This window comes from Zootoca vivipara, chromosome 9 (genome assembly GCF_965207765.1).
Source record: "Zootoca vivipara chromosome 9, rZooViv2.hap1.1, whole genome shotgun sequence".
NCBI lineage: Eukaryota > Metazoa > Chordata > Lepidosauria > Squamata > Lacertidae > Zootoca > Zootoca vivipara.
In genome coordinates this window covers 27,768,655-27,795,645 of record NC_142592.1, presented here as the reverse complement: position 1 = coordinate 27,795,645, position 26,991 = coordinate 27,768,655, and the positions used below count along the sequence as shown (strand labels likewise).

The 26,991-nt window shown below is 40.5% G+C and overlaps 2 protein-coding genes and 1 long non-coding RNA gene across 4 annotated transcripts in view; 1 reads left to right on the top strand and 2 right to left on the bottom strand.

The window, feature by feature from the left end:
• Positions 1-88: 88 nt before the first annotated feature.
• SLC35E3 (solute carrier family 35 member E3) lies at positions 89-10,418 on the bottom strand. The gene is made up of 5 exons (XM_035128167.3): positions 9,886-10,418; positions 8,358-8,468; positions 6,333-6,491; positions 4,198-4,280; positions 89-2,919 (listed from the first exon to the last, which is right to left on the bottom strand). The coding sequence occupies exons 1-5, from the start codon at positions 10,273-10,275 to the stop codon at positions 2,733-2,735; spliced, it is 930 nt and encodes a 309-aa protein (XP_034984058.1). The 5' UTR covers positions 10,276-10,418; the 3' UTR covers positions 89-2,732.
• A 4-nt stretch (positions 10,419-10,422) lies between these two features.
• LOC118090628 (uncharacterized) lies at positions 10,423-21,035 on the top strand. Its single transcript, XR_009558262.2, has 4 exons — positions 10,423-10,682; positions 10,949-11,094; positions 16,622-16,764; positions 19,603-21,035. It is a non-coding gene; the product is annotated as an uncharacterized LOC118090628 (long non-coding RNA).
• Positions 13,479-26,991, bottom strand: part of NUP107 (nucleoporin 107) — a 29,793-nt gene continuing 16,280 nt past the window's right edge. For both annotated transcript variants that reach the window (XM_035126536.3, XM_088651921.1), the window contains exons 14-28: positions 25,922-25,998; positions 25,177-25,236; positions 22,633-22,778; positions 22,472-22,520; positions 21,630-21,699; positions 21,265-21,383; positions 19,799-19,837; positions 19,301-19,451; positions 18,434-18,540; positions 17,514-17,616; positions 17,259-17,419; positions 16,601-16,726; positions 15,984-16,097; positions 15,148-15,315; positions 13,479-13,839 (exon numbers count right to left, since the gene is read on the bottom strand). In XM_035126536.3, the coding sequence (XP_034982427.2) occupies positions 13,732-13,839; positions 15,148-15,315; positions 15,984-16,097; positions 16,601-16,726; positions 17,259-17,419; positions 17,514-17,616; positions 18,434-18,540; positions 19,301-19,451; positions 19,799-19,837; positions 21,265-21,383; positions 21,630-21,699; positions 22,472-22,520; positions 22,633-22,778; positions 25,177-25,236; positions 25,922-25,998 (1,598 nt within the window). In that variant the 3' untranslated portion in view covers positions 13,479-13,731. The remainder of the gene's footprint in view (positions 13,840-15,147; positions 15,316-15,983; positions 16,098-16,600; positions 16,727-17,258; positions 17,420-17,513; positions 17,617-18,433; positions 18,541-19,300; positions 19,452-19,798; positions 19,838-21,264; positions 21,384-21,629; positions 21,700-22,471; positions 22,521-22,632; positions 22,779-25,176; positions 25,237-25,921; positions 25,999-26,991) is intronic.

Sequence of the window (26,991 nt, the reverse complement as noted above, 5' to 3'; positions counted from 1 at the left end):
GCTTCTGTTAGGTCCTTACCACTTTTGTCCTTGATTATGGTTATGGGAGACAAATTATACTGCTTCAAAGAAAGTCCTTAGGCAAGGCTAATAATTAAGAACTGTTTTATTCAATCAGCAAAACCAAGAATTTAAATAAAACCTCTCTTCATTCTAACTACAGGATGCGTACATTTGGGTTCTTAAATAGTTTGTGAATTTCATTTACATTTTCTGCCACTGAGAAGACAAACTCCAGCATTCAGTGCCATTTGTACCTTATACTGTACATTCTTATTGTACACTGTGTTTACAGTAATATCCTACAACTTCAAACCATGTTACAGCTGAATGAGATAGAGTTTAACCATTTTATGATACCTTTTCAGACACAGAATTGACTTGCAGGAACATTATACCTCTTGAATCCATGTTGTTAGAGGCTACTTTGTGTCTTTATAAAGGCATCTGAGTCTTTTGTTTTTAATTAAACAGATCCTTGTGGTGTATTTATCTTTCAGAAAAGCTTGTGCACAGCACAAATTAGTGCAAAATTGTTTTGTCAGTGCATACATTGGAATACGCACTTCAAGATCATGCTGTTCTGAACATATTTTTCTGCAGCCTATTTTACCGCTAATTACAGATATTTAAGAAAGTAACTAATTTTGTAAAGTATCTAAAACTGTTGGACATGAAATGAAATGGTCTATCAAAATACAGGACCCCCCCCCCCCCCGGTATATTAGGCTACTAAAGGGTTTGGGCTACAAACACAACCATAACATTTGAGAACTGAATAATCATTGAACACTGGCCCTTTTCTGAGGTGGTTGTTTCTACATTGTATTACTCACATCACTGAAAGAATTTGGGATCTAAGATTTGCATCATAGTTGTGAAGGGACACCTTTATAAAAAGAAATTAGTATACAGATAATTTTACAGGAGTTGCAGAATTTGTTCTTGCTCATATCTTCCTAAAACTACATAGAAAGAAATAAAATACAGGCAGTATATGAAGTTCTGCTTTTCAAAAACAAACAAACAAACAAACAGCATTTTAATGTATTTATCAAATGAACTTTGTAGCTTGTGAAGCAAAAACTATACACCCTTTCAAAGCAAATTTCTTTTTGGAATCACAGTCTTCTAGTTTTACATCCCATGCTTACAGCTTCAGTCTTTTATCAGAACTAGCAGCTATTCGTAACAGTGGAACAAAGGCATGCAGAAACCCCTGGGGCTTGTTCCTTCTATGGAGTTACGTATTCCTTGTATGAAGTAACAATTGACCAGGCTATTCAGATAGATTGCAAGGCCCTTTGGACACAAATTAGTCTGTTTATTTTTTATTAAAAGTATTACATCATATTCACCATAAGTGAACAGCTCTGCTAGCATTTTGAAAAATATGAACTTACTGCTCAGATATTTTATTAAATGGTTATATAAAAAATACATGTGGTTTGGGTTAGAGACAGCAACTAACTACTATGGATGCTTTATTTTCCTTTCCATAAAGTCCCCCCCCCCTCCTGAAAGGCTTTAAAATTTTGCAAAATTTTGCAGAAATCTGCAAATGTCTGGAAGCATTCCCATCTTCCTGTTCAATCCCATGTAATTCCATTATAAGAGGCTGGAGCAGACTGAATCCCTTAATTATGTTAATGGGCCTGTAGGTTCTTAAATGCCACCCTACTAGCTCCACCCCCCCAAAGCAAATCCTCCTACTGCTTAATTGTCAACATTGTTAACTTTACCCTGGGTTAATCTTAACCAGCAGTTGAAACCCAAGAACTGAAACCGATTAAAAATCATGGTTATTTACCAAATGCTGCTTGGCATTAGCCATGGTTAACCCTGGTACAGATGCAATTCTTAATCATGCTTAAAGCTTGGGGATGGATAGGGGGCATTACACAAACTTGGGAGAAGTACACAAACTCAGTTCAGGAACAGGTAATACTACGGTATATCCATACTGGCCCAAGGAATCTGCCCTCTTCTATGAAAAATTTTGGGACCTTAAAGGTGGGCATGAAGAAAAGCATTTCAGATTACAGGAGCCAGCCCTGCAGCCAGTTACATTTTTTAAGAGTTTAGAAATCTGATCATGCTGCAAAGGATCAGACTGTTTTAGGTGCCTTAATAATACAGAATACTGTATTTTTGCTTAACTGTAAATGAAGAAAATGTAATTCTCAGAAACAAATGCTTTCTATTGGAAAGTTAAAAATAAATCTATGCATGATTATGTTATACAATATTTTGTTCAAAAAAATACAAGAAAAAACAAACAAAAACAAAATTTGATTTTCCATTCTTTACCAGATCAAAAGATACAATGTTCATTTGACTTCACATTATCAGCAGACAGCCTCCTTTCTAGAAATGGTAATACTGACATAATCAAAAGGGCAGAATGAATTCCTTTGGCAATTAATGTCACATCTAACTTGATGAGTCCATTTGGTATGAAATAGTTGAGTTCTCTTAGAATTGCCACTGTAATTATGAACCATATTTTAAATATAGAAATCACTTAATAGAATAGAAAAAAACACCATAGGCAAAGATTGTAGAAGTTGAGTTTTTCTAGTGCTTGGTTTTTAAAAAACGGATCCTTTATATAAAAATAACAGAAATGCACTTCCGTAACAGCAACAGGGCGCATCTATTTCCTTATTTTGCTTGTTTCAAAACTAGTGCATATTAAAAGGACTCATTCACCATCCATATCAGTACTTGTTCTATGGACGCTGAACCAGCTTGCTCTTGCCCCCTTCTTGCTCACTAAGTTTGAAGTGGGTATAAGCTAAAATTCCAAACAATGTGCATGTAATCCCAAGGCCTTGATTAATTGATAAAGGATCCTTAAATAAGAGGTACCCTCCCATGAGGGTGATGCAGAATTTGAAGTGTCCGAACATATTATAGCTATGCAGGTCTGTTAAGGAGCATATACTTGTCAAATGTAAAACATGTCAAGTTCATTTATCCACTTACTTGTAAGTGGATACAATCCTGTGGAAAGTTTGGCTGCTTAAACCCTACTGCAGTCAATAGGCTTAATAAGCTGCCTAAAAGTGCACAAGGTTGCAGCCCATGCCTGCTACCTAGGTATCCCCATCACTTGCTTAACCCAACTTCTGATTATTTTGTTTCTATACCTCTTAATAGATCAAAAATATCTGTAAGTGGTGTACACCACACTGAAGCAACAACAGACAACTTAAACAAGCCTGAGTTCTTACTCAGGGTCCAGACAAACTCAGCTTACCTACAAAAGTTTCACAAGGAGAAGAGTTCCTGAAAACAGCAAACATCACCCTAGTCTCTTGCTCTAGACTTTCTTATATAGGCAGGTCCAAGGTGGATGGGACTTCTCAGGTTGCCCACAGCAGTGTCCCATTCGGCCTGCACTCTCCACACTCAGTTCCAGCTACAGCAGTTTGTTGAGTTTCCCAGGGGGTCCAAAGGATGGGAAAAGGGCTCCCCTCCACTCACAGCTCTTTCTTCCCCTTTCCTCTCCCCCTCCAGCTGCTTTTTGGTTTTTAGTTACATCTCAGCTACTATAATCAACACTTTTATGCTATATGTACAGCAGATCATTATCTACAAACTAAAAATTCATTATGATGATTTAATTACTATGAAATGATAAATGCATATCCAAGCACTTGAGCACTGAAAAGTTGTGCTAGTAGAATTCAATGCAACTGCTTTCTGGGAACAATTTAAGGGGTTGGTTTTTACCTATAGATTAGACTGTTCCATCATGCTGGCCACTTCTGCCTCCAGTTAAAAAAAATCTCAAGCAGCAGAGCTGGGGGAGACCAGTCTGAAATACTGGAGGATGCTGCCAGTCTGAAGAGACAATGCTGGACTTACATGGTCCAATAGCCTGACCTGGTATAAAAAGGCTTCTTATGGCTGGTGGGTTGGAGGATTCTCCTTAACAACTTTTGTGACCAGTGAGGGGTGCAGACAAGAGAGGGTAGAGTAACAGTCACATTCCCCCACCATAGCTGAAGTAGCAGGACCGTGGGTTACAAGCCACTGGATTTTTGCAGTCTTGTAATCAGAACAAAACATGTTCGTTATTAGTTGACTGGCACCCTAATTTCTTTATTAAATATACCAGTGTGAATACTGCAGAAATATATTTTTTTCAACTGAAAGTGAGAAATAGGACCAAAAAAGAGAAAAGGATACGTGACTGGTGAAGTATTCCCAATGATCCAGTAAATAGATAAGTTCACCATAAAGGCTATGATTCCAGACAGCAGCACCATAAACTGTGGGTAAGTAATAGACACACAAAACAAAACATGAGCACTGCAACATGTTTCAAGGCATCATTACATTAAAACATTTGAACAGCTGTACAACATAATACAGTATAGCAAATTCACAATCAAATAAGCAAATATGGATTGTAAACAAACAAAACCTATACTGGTTTGCAAAGCAGTGTTCTTCCTGGAAGTGGCTTGAAAAGGAAGCATGAATGCTCTCTGACCCTGGCAGACATGTTTGGGCCTTGATTGGGCCAGAAGCCACAATGCCATTTTTTCATTCCCAATAATTCCACATAACATAATGGATTCTTATGTTGTTGACATATACATTGTATGGATGGACCTTATTTGAAAGCATACTCCTACTGGAACCTGTGAAAGGGCTTATCTATTATGGCACCTAGCCTATGAAACTCCCTGCCTCAGGAGATTCATCGTGTTCCCTGTGTGAGTGAATATGGTATTATTATTATTTAAATTTGTGTATTGCCCTTCATTCAAAGATCACAGGGCTGTTCACAACATAAAAATACAAAACGAGAATACATAATCAAAGAAAAACAAACCAATAACCCTCCTCCCACAAACACTTAAAAGGCAATAATGGTAATCAGCCAAAGACCTGGTGCCTAAAGATATGTAATGAAGATACCTGAGGAGCCTCCCACGGGGGACGCAAGTTGAAGATCTTCTTTTTGTTCTAAAAGACTTAAAGGTAAAGGGGACCCCTGACCATTAGGTCCAGTCGTGACCGACTCTGGGCTTGCGGCGCTCATCTCACGTTATTGGCCAAGGGAGCCGATGTACAGCTTCCGGGTCATGTGGCCAGCATGACAAAGCCACTTCTGGCGAACCAGAGCAGCACACAGAAACACTGTTTACCTTTCCGCTTGGAGCGGTACCTATTTATCTACTTGCACTTTGACATGCTTTCGAACTGCTAGGTTGGCAGGAGCTGGGACCGAGCAACGGGAGCTCACCCCGTCACAGAGATTCGAACCGCCGACCTTCTGATCAGCAAGCCCTAGGCTCTGTGGTTTAACCCACAGTGCCACCTGCGTCCCTCTTAAGGGTCCTCTATTAGAATGTACTACGCCCATTTCTTGTTCCTGATTTTGTCTTCCCTGCCAACTTTTGTTTTAAGTTTGTTTTTTAAATGCTGGTGTTAGCTGCCTTGGGAGTTTCAACTGTTGGGGAAGGTTTTATTTTTTTATACTGATTTTTATTATTACAGCATTGTACTGTATTTTGTATTTTGAATTTGTATTTATTTTTCAACCTGCCTAGAAAATCTTATGAATGGGCAACCACCTAAAATAAATAAATAAATCTAATCTAAATGGAATAATTTTATTTTAAAGTTTTTGTTAGGTTTTTTTTCTTTAAAGAGTCTAACATACCTGTTCCCAAGGAGGATAGAACCATCAACTTAGGAGCCTTATTACTAGAGAGCAGAATGCTGTTCTATCCTGTGTTTACTCAAAAGTAAACTCCCATTATATTTGGTACAGCCATCCAAGTAAATTCATATAGTATTACAATATGAGATAGGCAGAGCAATACTAACTGAGCAGATACACTAGGGGCAGATATGCTGGCATATCTTCTGTGTAAATCAAGCCCCACTGCTTCTGCCCAAGAGGTCTGTGGCTGGGGCAGGATAAACATTCTTTTATTGCCCTTCCATCAACTCCTATACAGTAGAGGGAATTTAATTACACCTGTATTTTGGGTGGTATAAGCTGCACTGACCTCTATGGGCTTTAAGAGTTCATGAGTAACTGGACCTTCTTCATAAAATCCCCCATGATTCCAGTAACTGCATGTCCAGATTTAATTACATAGGCCAGGATGTAACTGCGAAACTTGGGACACTCCCCCACCCTCTATTTAAAGTGCATGCTCCAGAAATTATATTTAGCGAAGCGGTTTCAACTTTGAGCACCACTGTTACTATGGATTGTCATTTTGAAGATACTACTCAAATGCGCAGGCTCAAACTTTAAATTTTTTATTTTTTAAAAAGGCAGACACAAAACAAAGGCTTACCACAGCAGAAAGTGTCCAGGGACCAAATATTCCACCATCGCCAAATACTGGTTCAAAGAAGGGAACGACACACAACAGCATGCCACAAGACATGGGAGCTTGATAGTACAGCAACTGCATAGAGTTTACCTGTAGCTCATGTTGCTTTGCTCCTACCCACTAAAATCAAGAAAAATACATTAATAACCTGTGACATCCAAGTGTAATAAGAACTTGTAAGTAATCTTTTAGCACCTTCTACAAAAATGGTAACGTAGATATATACGTGAACAAAAATCTATACGTACATTAGAGGACAGCTAAGTCCAATTTATCCAAATTTGGGAGGAAAGCTAAAACATTTGGAACTTCAATGGATTTTTCTTTACACAGGCTTAAATGACACAGGGTTTGGGTTTCTGAGAGATTCAGCATAGATTTAGATCATCAAGAAAAAAAATGCCATGTTTAACTACCGTGTTTCTCATATTATAAGACATGTCTTATATTTATTTTTTTCTCAAAAATACACACTATGCCTTATTTTCAAGGGATGTCTTATTTTTTTTCCTCCTCCTGCCACGGCCGGCATTGCTGCTGCACCTATCACTATGTCTTATTTTCGGGGTATGGCTTATATTCCTTGAATGCTTAAAAATCCTGCTATGGCTTATTTTATGGGTATGTCTTAAAATATGAGAAACAGGGTACGGAGTCAAATTACTTTCTGAACAAACATTAATTTTAACTGGTAGTTATAACAAAAGATATTGATTTGCAACTACTTCATATAATTTATTTTTTAATCTTGCAGTACACAGAAACTGCAAAATTGTATCTGCTTAGAGAGCAGAAAACTACCAGTATCTGTTTAAATCTCTTCATATGCAATGATATGAATCAAGATTATGTGCTTGGAGGCCAAGACTTCTAAGTAAGACTTCTAAGTAAGCTTGCAAACATGGATGGGCTCTGATTTTAATTTATTCATGTATATACCGCTTAGTGCCAAAATAGGCCTCTAAGTAGTTTGCAAAGTATAAAAACTATTTATACAAACACCCACAATTAAATACAAAAGAAAATAATTCAATTAAAACTCCACAGCAATTAAAACAGGTGACTTGGGTCAAGAGACCAAGGGGATGCCTGTGCACCTTCAAAAGCTAGCAGAACACTAACACAGATGGAACCTCTTGTATTTCAGCATAGAGTGCATTCCATAACACTAGTCCCACTAGTGAAAAAAACCTCAGCAACACCACAAACTATCAGGCCAGGACAAGATTAACCAGTTTCCATTTGTTGATTTTAAAGCTGTTACTGGGCAATGGAGGGGAAGTCTGTCTCAGGTAACCTGGTCCAGAGTTGTTCAGGGTTTTATATTCAATGTGCCTAAATTGCTTGTTGCCTGTACAAGATCAGAACAGAGACTCCTTCCTTTTAGAAAAAAAGCAACCTAAATTCAAGTATCCCCTCTTTCATCCCCATTGTGTCTGGTACCTCTTTTGGACTCTTAATCCTAGCCAGTTTATTCAGAAGTTAACCCACACTGGGTTCTTTGGGCCTTCCTCCTAGTAAGTATGTTTTTAGGGGTATAAGCGCCATATATTACTTATAACACCTAACTTCAGACATTTCCCCATATTTCTTTTTACATAGAAAAGTATCCTTTAAATCAATGTGTTTGAGAGATGGCCATGATTGAGTTTTATGAGACTGTAAGCGTGAAAGTGTTAATATGTTGGTTTGTTTTAAATCCTGATTTCACTTCGAACAAATATTGCATACCGTATTTAACCCCAAAATAAAGAATGTAGCCCCATAATACACATTTGCCTACTGCTTGCAGACAAATAGTTTGTTGTCAATGACCACTGTTTGATATTTTACAGTTGTTAAGAGTGGTAAGTGCACAACAATGTATTAGTGGAGGACCTGCCATCTGAGATAGACAGAAAAAAGGTAGACGATTTAGGAGTGTTACATCAAGACAGTTATTTTGAATCAAAACTGCATATGATAAAAGGTCATTTTTTTACTTACCACTTGATAAAGAGATGTAACTAAAACACCGAGGGAAGCAAATACCATGCCAAGAAAGTTAAATTTCACATCATAATAGGAATTTAGAAAAACGCCTAAAGTAATAGGAATCTGAAAAGGAAAGGGAAAAGAATGTTACATGTTCTATGCATTTGCTGCCCATACAATTCAACAAAACAAAACTTTCTTATCTACAAGTCTCAAAGTCCAAACTTCAGCTGTCACGTCCCAAGATGCTGTACTGTATCAATGCATAATTTGATGGAAGAAAAAGAACACAACCAATAAAAGTCACACATAAGCAATGCTATTGAAATGAAAGCAGTTACCACTAAAAATGCATCTCCTACTCAGAACATTGGGCAAGTTTCTGGTGAGGTACAAGATTTTCTTCAAGAAACAGCCTAAAAGACCACTATTTTGCACAAATGCTGTAGCAATTGCATCACATGCAGCTCACAAATATATTGGCTATGATACATCTGCTGAAATAAACATACATAATCTAAAACTAAAGTGTAATTTTTGTTTCAATGCTATTATTTTTTGCTCTTATGGAAGTTTATGCAAATTCAACCCACATATTAATTTACTACAAACCAAACAATTAAGATATATTTAATCAGGGAGCAGCCCTAATTGGGGGGCTTAATATGCTTTTCTAGTTTTTTATGCCTCTATTGTATGGTTTTTATCTTTTCAGTGTTGTAAACTGGTCCGATGTTTTGTGCTTTAGTGGCATATACTTTTATAAATAAAAAAAATTAAAAGCATGGTTTGCACTTCTTAAATGAAACGCACTGATATTGAAAATGCAGACACCTCACTACTTCCTATCCTTTCTTATCTCCTATACTTCACAACCTCAGCTGTCCACCTTCTCCATGAGCTTCAGAGGACCAGCATACTGCACTATGCTTTTGAAAAAGGGGTCGCCCCTTATTTAACAGGACTGGCCCAAGAAGGCATTTGCCTTCACGGAACATCACTTCCCTGCATTAGAAACGGCTAATCCGATTCTTTCAATCAGAACCAGCAAGCAGGGCCGTTTGCGCCAGACCCTCTTATTCGGCAGCAAGCCTACCTAGGGCAAACGCGGTAAGAAAAAGGGCCTCTGAGCCTGTGCAGAGTGAATTAACGGCCTTCATAAACTGAGATAGGAAAGAAAAAAGGCGAGAGAGGCTTCTGCGTGTTTTCTGCCTCGATCCCTTTCCCTTCAGAAGCCAAAGCTCTTTTTTTGTGTGCGCAGGGGTGCCAACTTGAATAAAATTATGGGGGGGGAGCAGGTAAGCCCCACCCCACACAATTGATCACATGATCACTATTTGAACGAAGACCCCCCTCGGCCCCTAGGAGTTGGCTCAAGGTGTTTGAGGGCAGCGATAGCCTGGACCTGCGAGAACGGCTGGCTCCCCTTTCCCTCCCCCCGGGCCTGAGGAAGGGTTTCGGGGCCCCTCTGCTGGTGCGCAATGGCCCCCAGCGGCCCTTCCTTCCTTCCTGGCTCTCTCGCTCCCGCCCTTCTCCTCACCAGGGTGAGCTTGATGCGGGCGGGGAAAGTCTTTCCGTAAGCCACGCTCTGGATGAGGACGATGACCGGCGTGGTCATGGCCTTGGCCAGCTGGTAGGTGCCGATGGTGTTGTTCTGCAGGGACAGGTTGGTGAACACCACGAAGCCACAGAAGCTGAGCGCCAGGGGCAGCACTTGGCGGGGCCGCAGGCTCTTCGGGGAGAAGATGCCCAGCGCCTGGCACACGTACAGCCCCAGCCAGGTGACGGCGAAGTGCACCAGCGTCAGCGTCAGGTTGGGGAAGCCCATCCGCACGTACAGCCACTTGTTCAGGAACACGATGCAGATGGACGCCGCCAAGTTCACCAGCAGACCCGCCGCCAGGCGGCCCCGCTCCAACGCCGGGCCCATGCTGCCGCCGGCCTCCGGGCCCAGCTCCTCGTCCACAACCGGCGAGGCAGCCGCAGTAGCCACCGCTCCTGGGTGGTAGGCGGCGGCGGCAGCAGCAGCACTGCCCGCCGCCGCCACCACTACCACTGCCTCGCCCGCCCACTGCCGGGCCACGTGGCTCCAGCGTAGGATCTTCCGGGGCCAACAGGCCGGCGGCTCCGCCCTGGCAAAGAAGCAGCTGACACTCACACGGGGAGGAGTCCCGCCCCTCTGGCAGGCTTAGCTGAGAAGAGCCCCCACCTCTCCCTCCCTAAGAACAGAAAGAAACAAATCCTTACCTTTCCCTTTAGCTCTGTAGAAAGGGGGCGCCTGTGCCGAATTACGAACCCGCCTCGAGAAATTCGAGCGGGACCGTTGTCGCTCCTGAGGTGAGCTCGCGCGTTTGAACGTTTCGAACGCCACTCCATTAACGTTGGTTTAACGGCCACGCGCTGCGGGAAGGCGCCTTAACGCAGCCCTGTTGTGCTGCAATTGCTGGCTCCCAGCCAAATAAGTTAACGGGACTACTGAAAAGCGTTGGGCTAGGCGGGGGCGGACAACGGAAAAGTAACGGCTCCTTCCCCGTTCGACAGCGTAGCGTAGCCAGCAAAGGTGGTGTATGGCTCAAACTATTTAAGATGTATTTATTTTATAGAGACCTTCCAGATTCCCCCCCCTAAAAACCTCTCATCCGTCCTAACCATTGGTTTGGTGGGAGTTGGATGTCCAAAAGAAGCTGGAGGGTCTCAAGCTGAGAGAATACTTCAGGCATTGCAGAAACTTCCAGCTCCAGGCAATGGGGTAAGAGACAAAATACTAGAGCATTTCCATGGGCTCAGTTGCCAGGAACAATTTGGAAGGGCACAGGTTCATATCAGGCTTTCGTTTATTTAAATATATATATTTACTTAAATGTATATACTAAATGAGAAGGGGACGACAGAGGACAAGATGGTTGGACAGTGTTCTCGAAGCTACGAACATGAGTTTGACCAAACTGCGGGAGGCAGTGGAAGACAGGAGTGCCTGGCGTGCTATGGTCCATGGGGTCACGAAGAGTCGGACACGACTAAACGACTAAACAACAACATATACTAAATATATATATTTACCTATACTTAAATAGGTCTGATTCTTTGTTTCCAAACTGATAGGCACTCTAACTACTCAAGGGATTACTGAAGAAATACCAAAAGTTGAGGTTACAGGTAGGTAGCCGTGTTGGTCTGGTGTAGCTGAGGCCGCCCCATACATATAATACTTTTGGCTTACAACAATACAAGCTGTCCGAATATATATACTGTACACACTCACTGGCACCTATCAGTCATTTTGTGTTTATAATGAGACTTTTAGGCAAGAAGGTTTGTGAACTAGAAAAACAATAGATTTTTTTTGTCTAGAATTTGTCATATCCTTATCCCCGTCTGGAGGAAAATGTGAGATATAAATAAACATAACAATATTCTAGCTGAATCCACATTGTTTCCATTGTCAAATGGAATGTTTGTCTGTAGTTGCTCAGTTGGTAGAGCATGAGATTCCTAATCTCAGGGTCATGGGTTCGAGCCCCACACTGGGCAAAGAGATTCCTGCATTGCAGGAGGTTGGACAAGATGACTCTTAGGGTCCCTTCCAACTCTACAGTTCTATGAATCTATGAATTAACAGTGTGAGGAGGTGTGTTAATCTGAATTTATATGGTTTATCTCTGTAGATCAGGCATCCCCAAACTGTGGCCCTCCAGATGTTTTGGCCTACAACTCCCATGATCCCTAGCTAACAGGACCAGTGGTAAGAGATGATGGGAATTATAGTCCAAAAAAATCTGGAGGGCCGAAGTTTGGGGATGCCGGCTGTAGATCATGGCATAAGTATAAGATTGACATACCGTAGTTCTAATATGACATGAGACCTTCCATGATGAGTTTTGGTGACCATGGAACAAGCCTGAGTCCAACTCCCTGCTGAAAGGCATTCAGGAGTTCACACACATTTGACTTGAGGATTAACACATGCAAATTTAGTTGTCAAGTACAGGATACTCAACTCAATGAGATTGTGGAGAGAGATGGTCAGGTTCAAATAATGGTTTACTATCAAAAGTATTGCGCCCTTTTGTTAAGCAAACAGGATGGCCAGTTCAAACCATTTCTCACCAATTATGGAAATTGTAGGAACCACTCATTTCACAGCCCCCTCCCTTCCCCACCAGCAGCAAATAGACCCCCACACCACACCCCCACAAGGCACTCCAGGGGCAGGGCCTAAGACAAGGGTCCCCAAACTAAGGCCTGGGGGCCGGATGCGGCCCAATCACCTTCTAAATCCGGCCCGCGGATGGTCCAGGAATCAGCATGTTTTTACATGAGTAGAATGTGTTCTTTTATTTAAAATGCATCTCTGAGTTATTTGTGGGGCCTGCCTGGTGTTTTTACATGAGTAGAATGTGGTCCTTTTATTTAAAATGCATCTCCGGGTTATTTGTGGGGCATATGAATTCATTCATTTCCCCCCAAAAAATATAGTCCGGCCCCCCACAAGGTCTGAGGGACAGTGGACCGGCCCCCTGCTGAAAAGGTTTGCTGACCCCTGGCCTAAGGATTGAGCCACTTCAGGATCTTGAAAACACTAGGCCAAAGTGCTGCCAGCTCCAAGCTGGTGTGCCTGCCTCCTCACCTTCTTTCCCAGCTAGCATGCTCGGCAGGGCTGCCAATGTGGTGCTCCAAGCTCCAGTAAGCCCCACTAGGGTGAGGTGTGAGCTAGGGTTGCACCCTAAAATTTCAATCTGTCCTTGCAATGGGTTATGGGTACTTTTTCTTGATAATCAGAAATTCTGTCAAGTAAGTAGTCCAACACTAAGGCTGGAATCCCAGTGATGCTTGTATCCTAAGCCTCCATTGTTTTAAGCAGCAGTATTTTAAATAAACACATGTATATATCTGGAACGGATAACTCTCACTTGAAAGTCATACAAAGCCTTTGGTTGTCAGGCTGAATATGGTAGAAAGGGCTTCTGTTCTGAGAAAAGGTGCGCAGGCAACAGGATTTTACCTGGAAGACAGTAAGCTGTACTCATGAACAGCTGTGAAGTTTCAACCATGTGATCTAGCAAACAAGAGGCATCTATTTATAGTGCATTTTGCACATTTATGTGCTAAAGACACTTATTTCATAGTAAACTGAACAGTTATTTCTAATTTTATTGAAAAAAAATACAAATGTCAAAAGAGTTTGTCATTTTACATACATAGAAAGTCATTTTGCTAGTGTCAATGCACTGCAACATCTTTAAAAAAAAATTCTTTGTCAAACTTTGTGGGGGTTGAATCAAAGGTTTCCTTCCCCTTTCACCTGGAGTATGAGAACCTTTGGGCCCAACCTTACATTTACTTGTGCCACCATTCAACATTATTTTTATAACCTAGAATGGTGGAACTAAGATTGGATTTCATATCCAAGAGGATCAAGACCTTGATCCAAAAGCATGAGGGAAGACTCCCTTAGCTTTTGCAGCAACTTCTGGAGTTCATCCTTAGAAAATACCTGAAGAGGAAGATAAGAATAACTTAGGGTATAGATACAGATACATATGTAAGCATTTATTATATGAGAAAAAAGTTAAACTGTCTAAGTACGGGAAAGAGTGATGGTATTTTAATTGAATTTGGTTCAGGAATGCTTTTTAAAAAGATACCTTCCAAAAATATACAACCCCCACCAGTGCATTCCCTGCCTAGAAAGTTGGCTTTCTCAAAAAACAACAACAAAAAAACCCCATTAAATTACAGTCATAAGGACTGTTCACTCTCATGGGTGCTATACTGAGCAGGACTGTTTGTTCCTTTATTCTGTTAGTGTACTAGTGTCCTGCAATATTCCAATTTATCTTGGAAGTTCTAAAACAAAGCCCCAAAATAAACATACAGTGTTGTATCCAATACTGCATCAGCAGGGTTCCACTAGTGTAGGCATGTCTAACTCCCAAGATACTGCGATCTATTCCCAAGTATAATAATAATAATAATAATAATAATAATAATAATAATATATTATTATTATTTATACCCCGCCCATCTGGCTGAGTCTCCCCAGCCACTCTGGGCGGCTCCCAATTGAATATTAGAACAATACAGCATTAAATATTAAAAGCTTCCCTAAACAGGGCTGCCTTCAGATGTCTTTTAAGATTAGGATAGCTGCTTATTTCCTTGACATCTGATGGAAGGGCGTTCCACAGGGCGGGTGCTGCTACATAAAGAATATTAAAAAAACTGGCATTGTCATGTAGGGAGGAGGAGTGTGTGTGGGGTGGATGGATTGTCCAGAGTTGTTGAGCTTTTTATAGGAGAGAAGTGCCCAGAGTTGTTGAGCTTTTTGGGGGGAGGATTGCACAAAGGTTTTTTTTAGCTTTTCCCCTCTTAACTTTTTGTACATGATAAGGATCCTGTGATCTACCAGGGTCAACCAGGGATCTACCGGTAGATCACGATCTACTGGTTGGACATGCCTGCACTAGTGCTATAAGACTTAGGTTGCCCTGCACACCCTCCAGATTTGCTCCTAAAGGTCAACCAACTCTTCACAGCTAATTTTGAGGGCATGTAAGTGACTGGAGAGGAAGTTCTGTTATGCGCACCTAAGCTCCTTGTGCCAGCAAAGCTGCCGTGTTGGATGTGTGCCACACCCAATTGCTTCCCAGAAATTTTAACACTATTTGATAGTGTGACTAATGTATTGTGTGCTTTGGAATTTGTCAAATACAGACAATAAGACAAAAGTGCTTGTTATGTGCGGATTCTTTCAGCTAAATAGGCAAGCAGAGTATTTAAAACTTAAAGCAAATGAACTTACCATGTAGAGTTTATGTCGATCTGATGAAATCAAGTCAGCAAGCCTTAGGTCTTCCTGATACTGTCTTGTGCTATGCAATACAGTATGAAGGAGGAAGCACATCATTGGCAAACAGAGTTTTCGCAGCATGATCATCTGATGGGTACGCTCAGGGTCATCTTCATCACCCTTGGTAAGAAAGTGTGGAATAGTCTTAACCAGAAATGTCACATTCAGTTTTAACAAACTCTACTCTAGTGTTTAACAATCATATGGAAACTCAAAACTGAAACATGATAATGCTAAATCCTGCACCAACACAACTGTCATGGGAGGTTATCAGTGGCAACTAGTCATGAAGATTATAGTATCTCCAGTATCAATGGTAGTATGCCTCTGAATACCAGTTGCTGGGAGTCACAACCAGGACAGTGCTGTTGCGCTCATGTCCTGCTTGTGGGCTTCCCACAGGTAGATAATTGGTCACTGAGATAACAGAACATTGGATGAGATAGTCCTTTGGTCTGACCCAAAAGGGCTCTTCATATTCTTAGGATTCTGACCTCCAAAAACTAGCCAAATTAGAAGATACTGCAATAAGTCAAATTTACAATTTCAGTAAAGTATTTCAGTATAGCAGTTTAAAACCATGGTTGTCATCTTGCAGTTATTTCTTAAATAAATGTTAAATGTTCCTAGGTTTTCCACGGAACAAGCATTACCAAATCAGCAATCAATCCATAGGTAAACAAAAACTAAGCAGCAGCACTGCAGCATGTTAGCCTGGGAAGCAATACTGCTAGCCTATTACTGGGTAGGGTCAGTTTCACAGTCTACTTTAAATATGTATGCACTACCTCTCTGACATCAACCATCCATCCTCCATCAACAAACAGTAAGACATTGTACATTTTTTCTTTCACGTCAGCTGTAAGAGCATCCAGGAGACCTTTCCAAATACCATAGTCCATCTGAAAAAGAAAAGTCAAAGTGAATCTTTCAAATCTTCTTAACACACATTGTTTCTTCACCACAATGTACTGCATGATTTTCCATTAATTTAAGAATAAGCTTAGAGTTGAAGTGTTACAGCACAGGTTGTTCCAGACAGAGTAAGTGGTGCAGCTGACATTCTACTACACTGCACAATTTTAACAGTCTGCCTCTTCTGCAAAAGAGCAGGAGATTGCTGGTTATTTAACTGCAGTTGTCAATGTGCTGTTAAATTTGCCAGTGAAGTGGAACCCAGAGTTTTGTCTTACCCGCTTGTTAATGATATTATGAAGTGGGTCTATACAGAAATCTATAATTATACGACTTCCATCAGTCCTAGCTGGCACAGCCGATCATTCAAGGTTGATATGAGTTGTCACCCAACATCTGGAGGGCATAACATATGTGATCTTGCTAGCACAGGGTTAGCCAATTGGCAAGATGGATAGATGGGAGAATTTTACTTTTCCTTTCTATTTACCTCATATTTCTTCTCTTTAAGTTCATAGGCAACTTCTTCAGTGAAACTTGCTTGTAAAAGCTGACCAGGCTTCTGTGGCACCGAGTTCATGTGTTTAAACCATTCATTGAAGGCTTCATGGGCTTCCTAAATTGGATTGGAAATGTTTAGTCATTTTCATGTAGGTAAGTGTACACAGGTAGACGTAGTAATGGGTTTGTTGACATCCTGACAGACTACTATTAAATATGCATTTGAAGACCATTGATTTAGAGAAGATGGGGCCCCACTCCCACTTTTAAAAAATGGGTCCATATGCTTGAATAGAGTGCATTCCTCTCATGTCTGAGTAAGATTAGCCCACACTCAACATATCTGATTAGGAGGCAGGTCTTCTAGGTACAGTGGTACCTCTGGATACGTACCTGATCCATTCTGGGGTGCCATTCGCACCCCGAAAAGTACATATCCAGAGCGGCGATAAAGCGTGTGCACGAAGTGCCGATAAAGCGCTTCTGCACACACACAAAGCATGCAGAACGCTTCTGCGCATGTGGCGGAACCCGGAAGTAAACACTTCTGGGTCTGCCAAGTACGCAACCCAAAAGTGTGCAACCCTCAGCGTACTCAACCCGAGGTATGACTGTACCTCTTTTTGGGACCTAAGTCACAGTCTTACCAGGTAAGCTCTAATACATAAATGCTCTCTAATAGCGTTGTCATCTTCAGCTGGAAGTGGACTATCCATTCCTTGCTCTTCCCATTGATTATATATTTCTGCTATAGAGTCTTGTGGAATCTTTATAAACACATCCTTGGCTGCTTCATGTTTCTTTGATGCTGTATTTAAAGAGTATCAGTAAGTCATTTCCAGATTCATCATACTTCCTTAATATTTTCTCTAGTTTCAAACTAATGGCTAATATTGTAGTACCTAAGAATTTCCTCATTATAGCATTGCTTTGTTTAAGTGCTTCAGCCCTCTGAGCAGGATTGAATACCAGCCAGTCAATTACATCAATCTTCAGTTGATCTTCCTAGAAAAAAAGTTCTCTATTCAGTATATATAGTAAACAAATTTACCAGTCAGCTTTTGAGGATACAAAACAAATTAAAGACAGTGGTCACAATCTAGATAGCTACATGACTAGCTTAACATGGAAAGCAGAGCACTAGACCTATGATTCTCTAACAGCAGATTTCCATCATTCCGACAAAATGCATTTAAATCCTCAGTGTTTCAAGAAGAATTTGTGACTAAGGCATGGATATTACTGTTCCAAGAAAAAGAGGAAGCTTTGTTTGATGACTTTCAAACACTCCTTGGTATGTCCAAAGTACCTCTCTGGGTGGTAACCACAGATTTCTCAATATAAAATCTAATATAAAGTTACTTTCATAGTAACTTTTCCATGGATGCCTATCAAAATCTTTACTTTCAAACAGTGAAGGTGTTTGAAAAAATTAGCAGTTCACTATTATCCAGTCTCACCCACAGTTCATTTGGAACATAAAATTTGGGTTATTCATCAGTAATCTTGGCACAAATAAATGTTTAAGTACTGGTGAAAAGCCGTACAAATGTGTATTTTGGTGGACAGCATAAATTACAAGTAAACGCTCTCAAGAACTGCAACATGAGAAAAGAATCCCAACTCTCCCTTTTACCATAGCTTTGGTCTGAATCCATGTCAATACTAATACTGTGAGCAGTACTTGGCACATATTGCGGTCAACAGGGATACAATTTATTTTAGACTTATGAGTATCTCTTCCGCAGCTGCTGATTTCCCCCCCTAGTCTTCTCTATTTGGGGAAAAAGTGTTAAGAAACACAGTTAGCACCACTGTTCACCTCTGTTGTGCCTGTATCTATTGCAAGATCATGATGAGTGAACTCGCTAGCATCTTTCTTGCGAATATTTTCAACAACCGTTTTAGTGATAGTTGCAACTTCCAGACCTACGTTTAAATAGAAAAATATACAACAGTTAGATATGAGGAAACAGGAGGAAATTATAGGAGGAACTTTTTGTTTTAAATAAATGTCACCAAAAGAAAAAAGAAGAGCACATTCACTGAGCAGGAGTACCAATAAAGATACATCAGCAATATTGATAAATATGCTCAGTTCGGTTAGATTGGTATTTTTCAAGAACAAAGGGTTGTAGAACATTGTGGTGAGGATTTCAAAGCAGGGTACAGTCTCTCTTTAAAAAATTAAAACAAGTTTATGGGTGCTACAAAACTAAATCCACTGCTAAACAAATGTAAAGTTATTATTTATAGTTTTGTATTCAACTAACTGTTACTCAGAGTGGACCAGTGACTAACTTAGGTGTATTAATTTCATTTTGTCTACCCGGACTAAAAGTTAGTTGAATACAATTGGTAGTATATACGATTGAACAGGGCCGTCTCTAGGCCCGGGTCCGGTGGCGCTTCAGGCCGCTCTCCTATGGCCAGGCTGGGTTGCGCAGGGCTCTGGCCCTCCAGGCGGCAGACGCGCCGCGCCCGCCGCGCTGGGAAACGGGGTGGGCAGGGGCGCCGGAGGGATCCGTCGCACCACGGCGCCAGGTATGTTCAAGACGGCCCTGCAATTGAAATACTGCAACTTGGACACAGCTGCGTAATAATACTTGCCCACTTAGAAGATGTAATTAAATGTTCCCTAGGAAAAGTGAATACCACTCCTAAAGAAATAATTCACAAAATTTCTTACCTGCCTCCTTTGCTAGCTCTAGGCAATGGTGGCGTTGTTCTGTCTCCGTGACATCTTCCAAGAACGCAGCATACTGAGCAATAGCTACATCCTGAGGCAAGTGGCTGACATAAAAGGCTATAAGATCTGTGTGCTTCTCACATATTAACCACTGCAGCATAAAAAGAAATTGAAAAAGAAATGTGTTTTATTGCACTGCCCAATTTACATTTCATTTGTGCACAAGCGCACACACAAGAGAAAATCAGAATAACTTATCTCTACATTTTAAAAAACTGATAATGCTTTTTTTCTTTCAACAGTTATTCTAATGACACTGCAGTTACAAAGACCATCCACAAGCTATTTGTACAATGGTCATCCTTGTGAAGGTGTGCTAAAAATAGCCAAAATATTTCTGCCAACGGTTTGCTGTTTGTGTTTCCATTTTAAGAAATGAAAACTGTTCTAGTAATTTTAGCGCTTATTGTAGATGATATATTGCATCTAAAGACTTACCTGAATGTAAGTTTTCAAAACGTCCACCGATACTTCCTCCTTAATGGAAAAAGTTACTAGGTTTAATAACATTACTTAAAAATGTCAATTAAAATTCCAAGTCACTGTTACCTTTCTATACTATCTGAAAATCGCTAGTTGCATCCAGTTCTCTTTAAGGCACGTGACTGAGTCTAGATTGCAAACAAACGAGTTACAGTTGAGCATTGTCAGATATCAAGCATTCCATAACAGGTGACACTATTCTTATCATGTGATATTTGATTAAGTCATTCCATATTAATACCTCTGGGAAGTAGAATGGCTTTGCAGCATCAGCAAAAACTGGAAAATTGTTACATTAAAACTGGAGTTTTGTTATATTAACCTTGTACGTTTCAGGGATAGACAGAAAATGAAGACTATGAGGATATTGAAGTTAATTCACAGACAAGAAAGGCTTTAGTTCTTTTATGGTATCTACTTGTACAACAGAACCCGATTTCCCCTTAATCAGCAGGTTACTCCTGCTGTAGATGTACAGATATTGTTTGCTTACATAGAAATACATCTCTTTTTTTACCATTCCGTCATTCTATATATACGCAAAATGTTATGGGTTTCTTGCTTAGCCCAAACTTTGCTTGAAAGGAAACCATTTAACTAGACAAAAACAATTGACAAATTATATTATGGTGGAAAAATACATATTGCAAATTATTCTTTATAGCCTGCATGGGGAATCTCCTGCCCAAAGACCAACTTGGCCCGTGAGGTCATCCCCATATATGTTTGACATATCAGATGTAGATCAGGGGAAACCATTGCTACAAAGGAACAATGTGGAGCCTTCAAGTACACTCCTGATTGTTACTCTGCAAGTGGGGACTTGCATTTGGTGTCAAAAGCCAGCCCCCCTGGGATAACTCCCCTAAGTGGAGCTGATCCCTGCTGCAAGTGGGGGTTTGCATCCAGGACTTTAAATCCAGAGCCAAATGCTAGTCTGTGGGATTGAGAGTTCCTGATCAGAGCTGGCCCATGCAAAGGAACAAAGAATTTTTGTAAAGGGTCATGTTTCACCTAATGTCAGATGAGTGACAGATGGGCAACCTCATTCACCTGTCTAGGTAGCCTGCCAACTCAATATGGTTCTCCCTAAGTGCTTTATAGTCAAATATTGATTGTGATGTATAGGTGCTTTCTGTTGAAACAGTTCGCAGACTACATATTTTTAATTAAACTAGCATTACATTCAGAATATGGCATGCTTCTTTTTACTACTAGCAAAATGGGGATGGGAAGAAGCCACTAAAGAATCACTAGCAAAAACTTTTCTCTTTGTTGTGATGCTCTGGTCTGTTTCCCTTCTCATCTAGCTCTTAAACCCAGCTTGGTAGCTGGAGAAAAAGAATGATTAGGTTGCACAAGTGAAAGGAGAGGAACCACCAGTTCTTTCCTATATTCTAGGCATCATAACAAGAACTTACTTTAGTCTGTAGTCCCAAAGTACGGAAAAATAAAATGAGATGTGTCATGAACCGAAGCAGGTGCCCTGGGAGTACATTTCTGTCTTTGGAGAGCCATTTGTTAAATTCTTCCATCAAACCTGAGAAAATAAGTTTAAATTCACTTTACCACTAATAAACAGATTGGGGGGTGGGGCTTGATGTGCTTTACTTTAGATGGATAGTGTAAATCACGGGCCGCCAACCTTTTTGGACCTGCAGGCACGTCTTAAATTTCGAGAAAGTGCTGTGGGTACTAATCATAAAACAGCTGCCATTGGTGCATAGCATAACACAAAATAAGTGAAAGTTCAATTACTGCTGGAAGAAACACAAAGCAAACTTACCATCCACATCTCCCAGGATAATGAACTTCTGAATCACATGATAATGTTCTTGATGCTCTTCCAAAACTCTCTGAAAAGCAGTTTATAATTTGTGAAGACATACCATATAACCATAAAGATTCAGACAAAAGAAGTAGTATTTCTTTGCAGAAACATGGTTAAATATTTATCTTCTTCACCTCCATTTTAAATAAAAAAGGTAAAATAGAAAAGAAATAAATACAAAACAAAAGTAAAAAACAAATATACAGAATAAAAAAGAAAAGCAGGGAGAAGAAGATGATCTATTGGCAAGTTGCTGAAAGAACCTTCATCCTATTTTTAGAAAATATGAACATTAAAGTTCTTCTTTTCAACCAGAATGGATATACAGGAGACGACCATTTTGTGCACATCTGATTGACAAGTGACCGCTGATGTGCGCACTGGTTTCGGCACTGGAATGGGGTGGGGTGGGCTGGCAAGCGCAATGACCCAGAACACAACATCCAATATGCTTAAGTAATCCACAAGCAGTAGCCAAAAAAGGCAGATTACTAGGAAAACATTTTCCTGAGACCTAGGTAACTTTCATAGTACAGAAATGCCTGCAGTCTTTTGGGCTTGAATTATACTATTACCTAACTAGCTAACTAACTAACTAACTAACTAACTAACTAACTAACTAACTAACTAACTAGGTTTATGTTATAGGATTATATTAACTAATTGGGATTAAGGCTGCACTCCCATATCTATTTACTAGGAAGCAAGCCCCACTGAAGACAGAGGAAGTTACTTCTTGTAAAAGTGTGAAATAAAAGAAAAAGAAGTTTTCTCTTCTGATTAAGATTCAAAATTACCTTTTTATCTGTTGCTTGAAGTTCTTCAAACACCTTTTCTAAAGTCCAGCTTCAAAATATAAAGGGAAAAAAATACATTCAAACACCTAAGTGAAACTGCAGTTAACAGCAATTAATCCAATATTACATAATGGCTAATTAAGTAACAAATAATAACTTACTTTGTTTCTAAATACTCTCTGGGGAGGTCTTCTGTCTCCTCTGTGGTCATCACCGATGAACGGATTTCCTGTTCAACAAGTGTGTCCACCATGATCCTGAAATGTGCCCAAACTGTATCTTCCCAGGTGTCACAAACTGGAAGAAGCTTTAGGTTTGCAAAGGAAAATAGAGAGAGAGCCAAATAATAGTTCTGGAATAAGCATATTAACAAAAGATGTGAGCTATCCTGGCCGCATTCAGATTTCAATGTAAGCCACTGCTTATCATGACAGGAACAAGCTGCATGCCAAGAAGCTTGTATTGCAATGCACGTGTGCTAGTCTCAACTTATGTTATTTATCTCTATATGAAATCAATAATAATGCTAAGAATTAAAAGGAAATCCAAGAGAACTGTATTCAAAATGTCATTAAAATGCTAACAGTTTTTGAGCACAAATAAAGGCTAGCCTAGCTTATTTGCCTGCTACTGCAAGCAAGCACAAACTTAGCTGTAGTAAATTCCGAGCACCATCTTCTGGTGTAAAAGGAAGAAATCTATCCTATTTGTGAAGCCCTGAAAGACCCAAAAGTACACTATACCAGTCACAACAGCATGTGTGTTGGCCATTCTCCGTCTATTCTACTAAGCCAGGCATCCCCAAACTTCAGCCCTCCAGATGTTTTGGGCTACAATTCCCATCTTCCCCGACCACTGGTCCTGTTAGCTAGGGATCATGGGAGTTGTAGGCCAAAACATCTGGAGGGCCGCAGTTTGGGGATGCCTGTACTAAGCTGTCTCAACAAGATGTTATTTTATTAATATATATCTATAGATATAGATATATATAAATGTAGGCATTACGCGTGCAGATGTCCCAGCCTTTCACCGTAACCGCTGAACCGCATTGCAACAAATTTGGGCACAATGTACCTTGCTCACCAGGGAGGGATCTAGCATAATTCCCCCCCCCCAAAGCACACTTCACACCTAAAATAATGATTAAACGCAAAAAGTGACACGCAAATTAGACATCACCAGCAGAAGCTCTGAAGACTCCAGCAGCATCCAATAGAAAGGCAGATTGCATGCTGCTGCCTCCAAAGCCGCACCACCAGATGACACCACAAAATTCCACAGCAACCAACTGAAAACAGGCCTTTTGCAGCAACAAGGCCCAACATTGCCCAGCAGACTGAAAAGGCCGCAGCAGACTAGGCCGCTTTCCAGACTAGACCAAGTGAAGGTAGGGGCCTGCCTGGGGGGGGGATAGGGGGCAGTGATAGGTAATGGGTCAGAACAGGGTGGGGGAGACACAGGGATGAAACCTGCCCTCTCCACAGTATCTCGCCTTGGCTTTGCAGACTAGGCCACTTTCCAGACTAGGCCAAGTGGAGGTAGGGGCCTGTCTGGGTGGGGGAAATTAATCTCTAAAAAAAACCCCACATAATAAAAATCCATTAATCCCCATCTATATATATATAAATGTAAAAAGGGCATGTGGGAGAGGGGGAATCATAGGGATAAGCCGAGGGTAGGGAGCCACAAACACCGTCAAACCAACCCCAAACACCCAAAAAACCAAACAAATCCTCAACAATAAACACCCCCCCAAACCCACCATCACACACAAATAATAAATGTAAAAAGGGCATGTGGGAGAAGGGATAAGCCGAAGGTGGGGAGAAGACGGTGAAAATCACAGGGATAAGCCGGTATGAAGAATGGAGATTTTGCAGTGATATTTTAACCCTGCACCCCCCCAAAAAACGGTTGATGAAACAGGTCATTTCCCCTCTCTTAAAAAAGCCCACTGTACCCCACTAAAACATGGATAGACCACCACCAGTTTAAAACACCACACCCATATCTCAAACCCATCCCACTTCTGACCCACAAACAAAAAACACCCTACAAAACTAAACAAAATACCACCTTAAAAAATAAACCTCTAAAAAAACCACATAATAAAAATCCATTAATCCCCATCTATATCTATCTATCTATATATAAAAATGTAAAAAGGGCATGTGGGAGAGGGGGAATCGCAGGGATAAGCCGAGGGTGGGGAGCCACAAACACCGTCAAACCAAACCAACCCCCCCAAGAAACCTCAACAATAAACACCCCCCTAAACCCACACAAAAATAAATGTAAAAAAGGCATATGGGAGAGGGGGAATCACAGGGATAAGTCAAGGGTGGGGCGGTGGTGATGGGAGAATGGGATGGGAAACATGGATCAGAACAGGGTGGAGGAAATCACACTTCAAAAAATGAAAAATACAAATAAAATACCAAAACAAACAAACAAACAAACAAACAAACAAACAAAAATACACAATCATAAGAAGACAAAAAAAGGAAAAAAACCAAACCATAAATACAAGGACAAAGTTGAAACATCCGGACAAACAATACACCCTACAATTCAAAAAACAAAGGTATTAAACCATTAACTTTAAAAATAAAAATGATTTTAATACTCTTAAAAAAACAAACAAACCACAGCAATGCGTGGCCGGGTCAGCTAGTATATCTATACAGTATATATATATCTCATACCTGTTTGAGGTTTCCACTGAGTGCTGCATAGATTGCTCTCTCGTATTTGTCAAACTGCTCCTAAAATTGTTCAAAAATACTTATTTGTGATCATTATATTTTATGTTTATAGCTATTTAAGAAATGTATTAAACACTAATTCACTCAATCATGATACTCAGTATCTTTTGAAAGGTTCAGGGAATAGTAATATAGTATTAGTTAGTTAATCAAATACATCAGCCACCATTACCAGTATACTTAATTCAGCACCTAATACAGAAACCATTAACTTCAATGGATCTACTCTGAGTAGGACTAGCATTGGCTACCACTCCCTGTCTCCAGTTCCCAATTTGTTAATAAATTAACAATTTCTATTAATATCAATTGATTAGCTATTGCATAAAATACTATTTACCTTCAGGTCTGTTTAAGCCATGCTAATGATAGGGTTAGAAATTTAGTGGCAATAGATTATATCCAGCAACAGTAAGACTTCTACCAATTAAATAGAATAGGAAGCAATTTTCAGTTATTCACCCTTCAGCTGCCACAAAACTGCCCAGATCTGCTCCAGAGGGTTGCGGTAACATCTGGAACAGTTTTAGGGAGATGTGGGCGACTGCAGAGGGAATAGCTGAAAATTGCTTACCTTTCTGTTCAGCTGAGAGACATTGTTGGATACAATCCAATATCTACTGAAAGTCAATAACAGATTCCCCCCCCTTTTAAACAGAATCTATTACAACTACATGCTTCTTACCTTTTCTGCCAGTCTCCAGCAGCTTAGTTTCCAGATGCATCTGTATGGATTCCCTTCTACAGGTTCCAGCTCTGTTCCTATGTGTAGAGAGTAATTTTATATGTAGTTAATTCAGCAACTTAGGAGAACTGTACTGTCCAGCAAAAGATCCACTTGCAGTTTCTCTGAAACTTTCCTCAAAGAGCAGTCAAGATGCTGAAGGCTACCTTATCTGATGAGCAAAGCAGTTTCACTATCCTACTACAGCTACATACAAGTAAGAACAAAGGGTACATCTAAATGAGAATGCTGATAGAGAAGCAACGCTGGTAATGAATCATGTGCATGGGCTCTATTAGATAGTTTACTGCAGGGTCCTCAAGCCTTTCAAATGGTGACAAGAGCAAGCCAGCAGTTCAAGTTGGAGTTAACTCGTTTCTTAGCAAGAACACAATTTGCACAGACTTGTATCAAGACTAATGAGCACAGCAGCTCATCCCTGGTAGGTCTTCTTCCCATAGATCAGTTGAAAAGACAGAAAGTCCCTGCTTCTGCAGAATTTTCCCCAAGCAATTGGAGACTGTGCTGTGTAAAGCCAACCTCTTCAGCTTCTGACACCTCCTCCCAGTCTTCTCGATCTGACCACTCATTGTTGTCCCATCACACATTTGGGTACTTGCGTGATTCCTCCTCCTATCACACCCTCAATTTAATAGATAACCTATTGGGTCGATCAAGCTATAGTTTGATCTTACATTGGAACTGGCAGATAGGGTTGAATTAGTCCTTCAAACAAGGACTATAATTCCTGTTTTGCAATCCTGTTTCAAGGACCTCACTCAAACTACAATGTGGATATCACTGCAAACAATGGTTTGGCTCAAACCAGGAGGTTATCTGTTTAGTCAAGAGTGCAAGGGAACAAGAGAACACAGGACTCATTACAGGGCTCATTATAGCTCCTCCAAACAATGATTTAGAACGGGGGTAGGCAACCTAAGGCCCGGGGGATGGATGTGGCCCAATCACCTTCTCAATCCAGCCCGTGGATGGTCCGGGAATCAGCATGCTTTTACATGAGTAGAATGTGT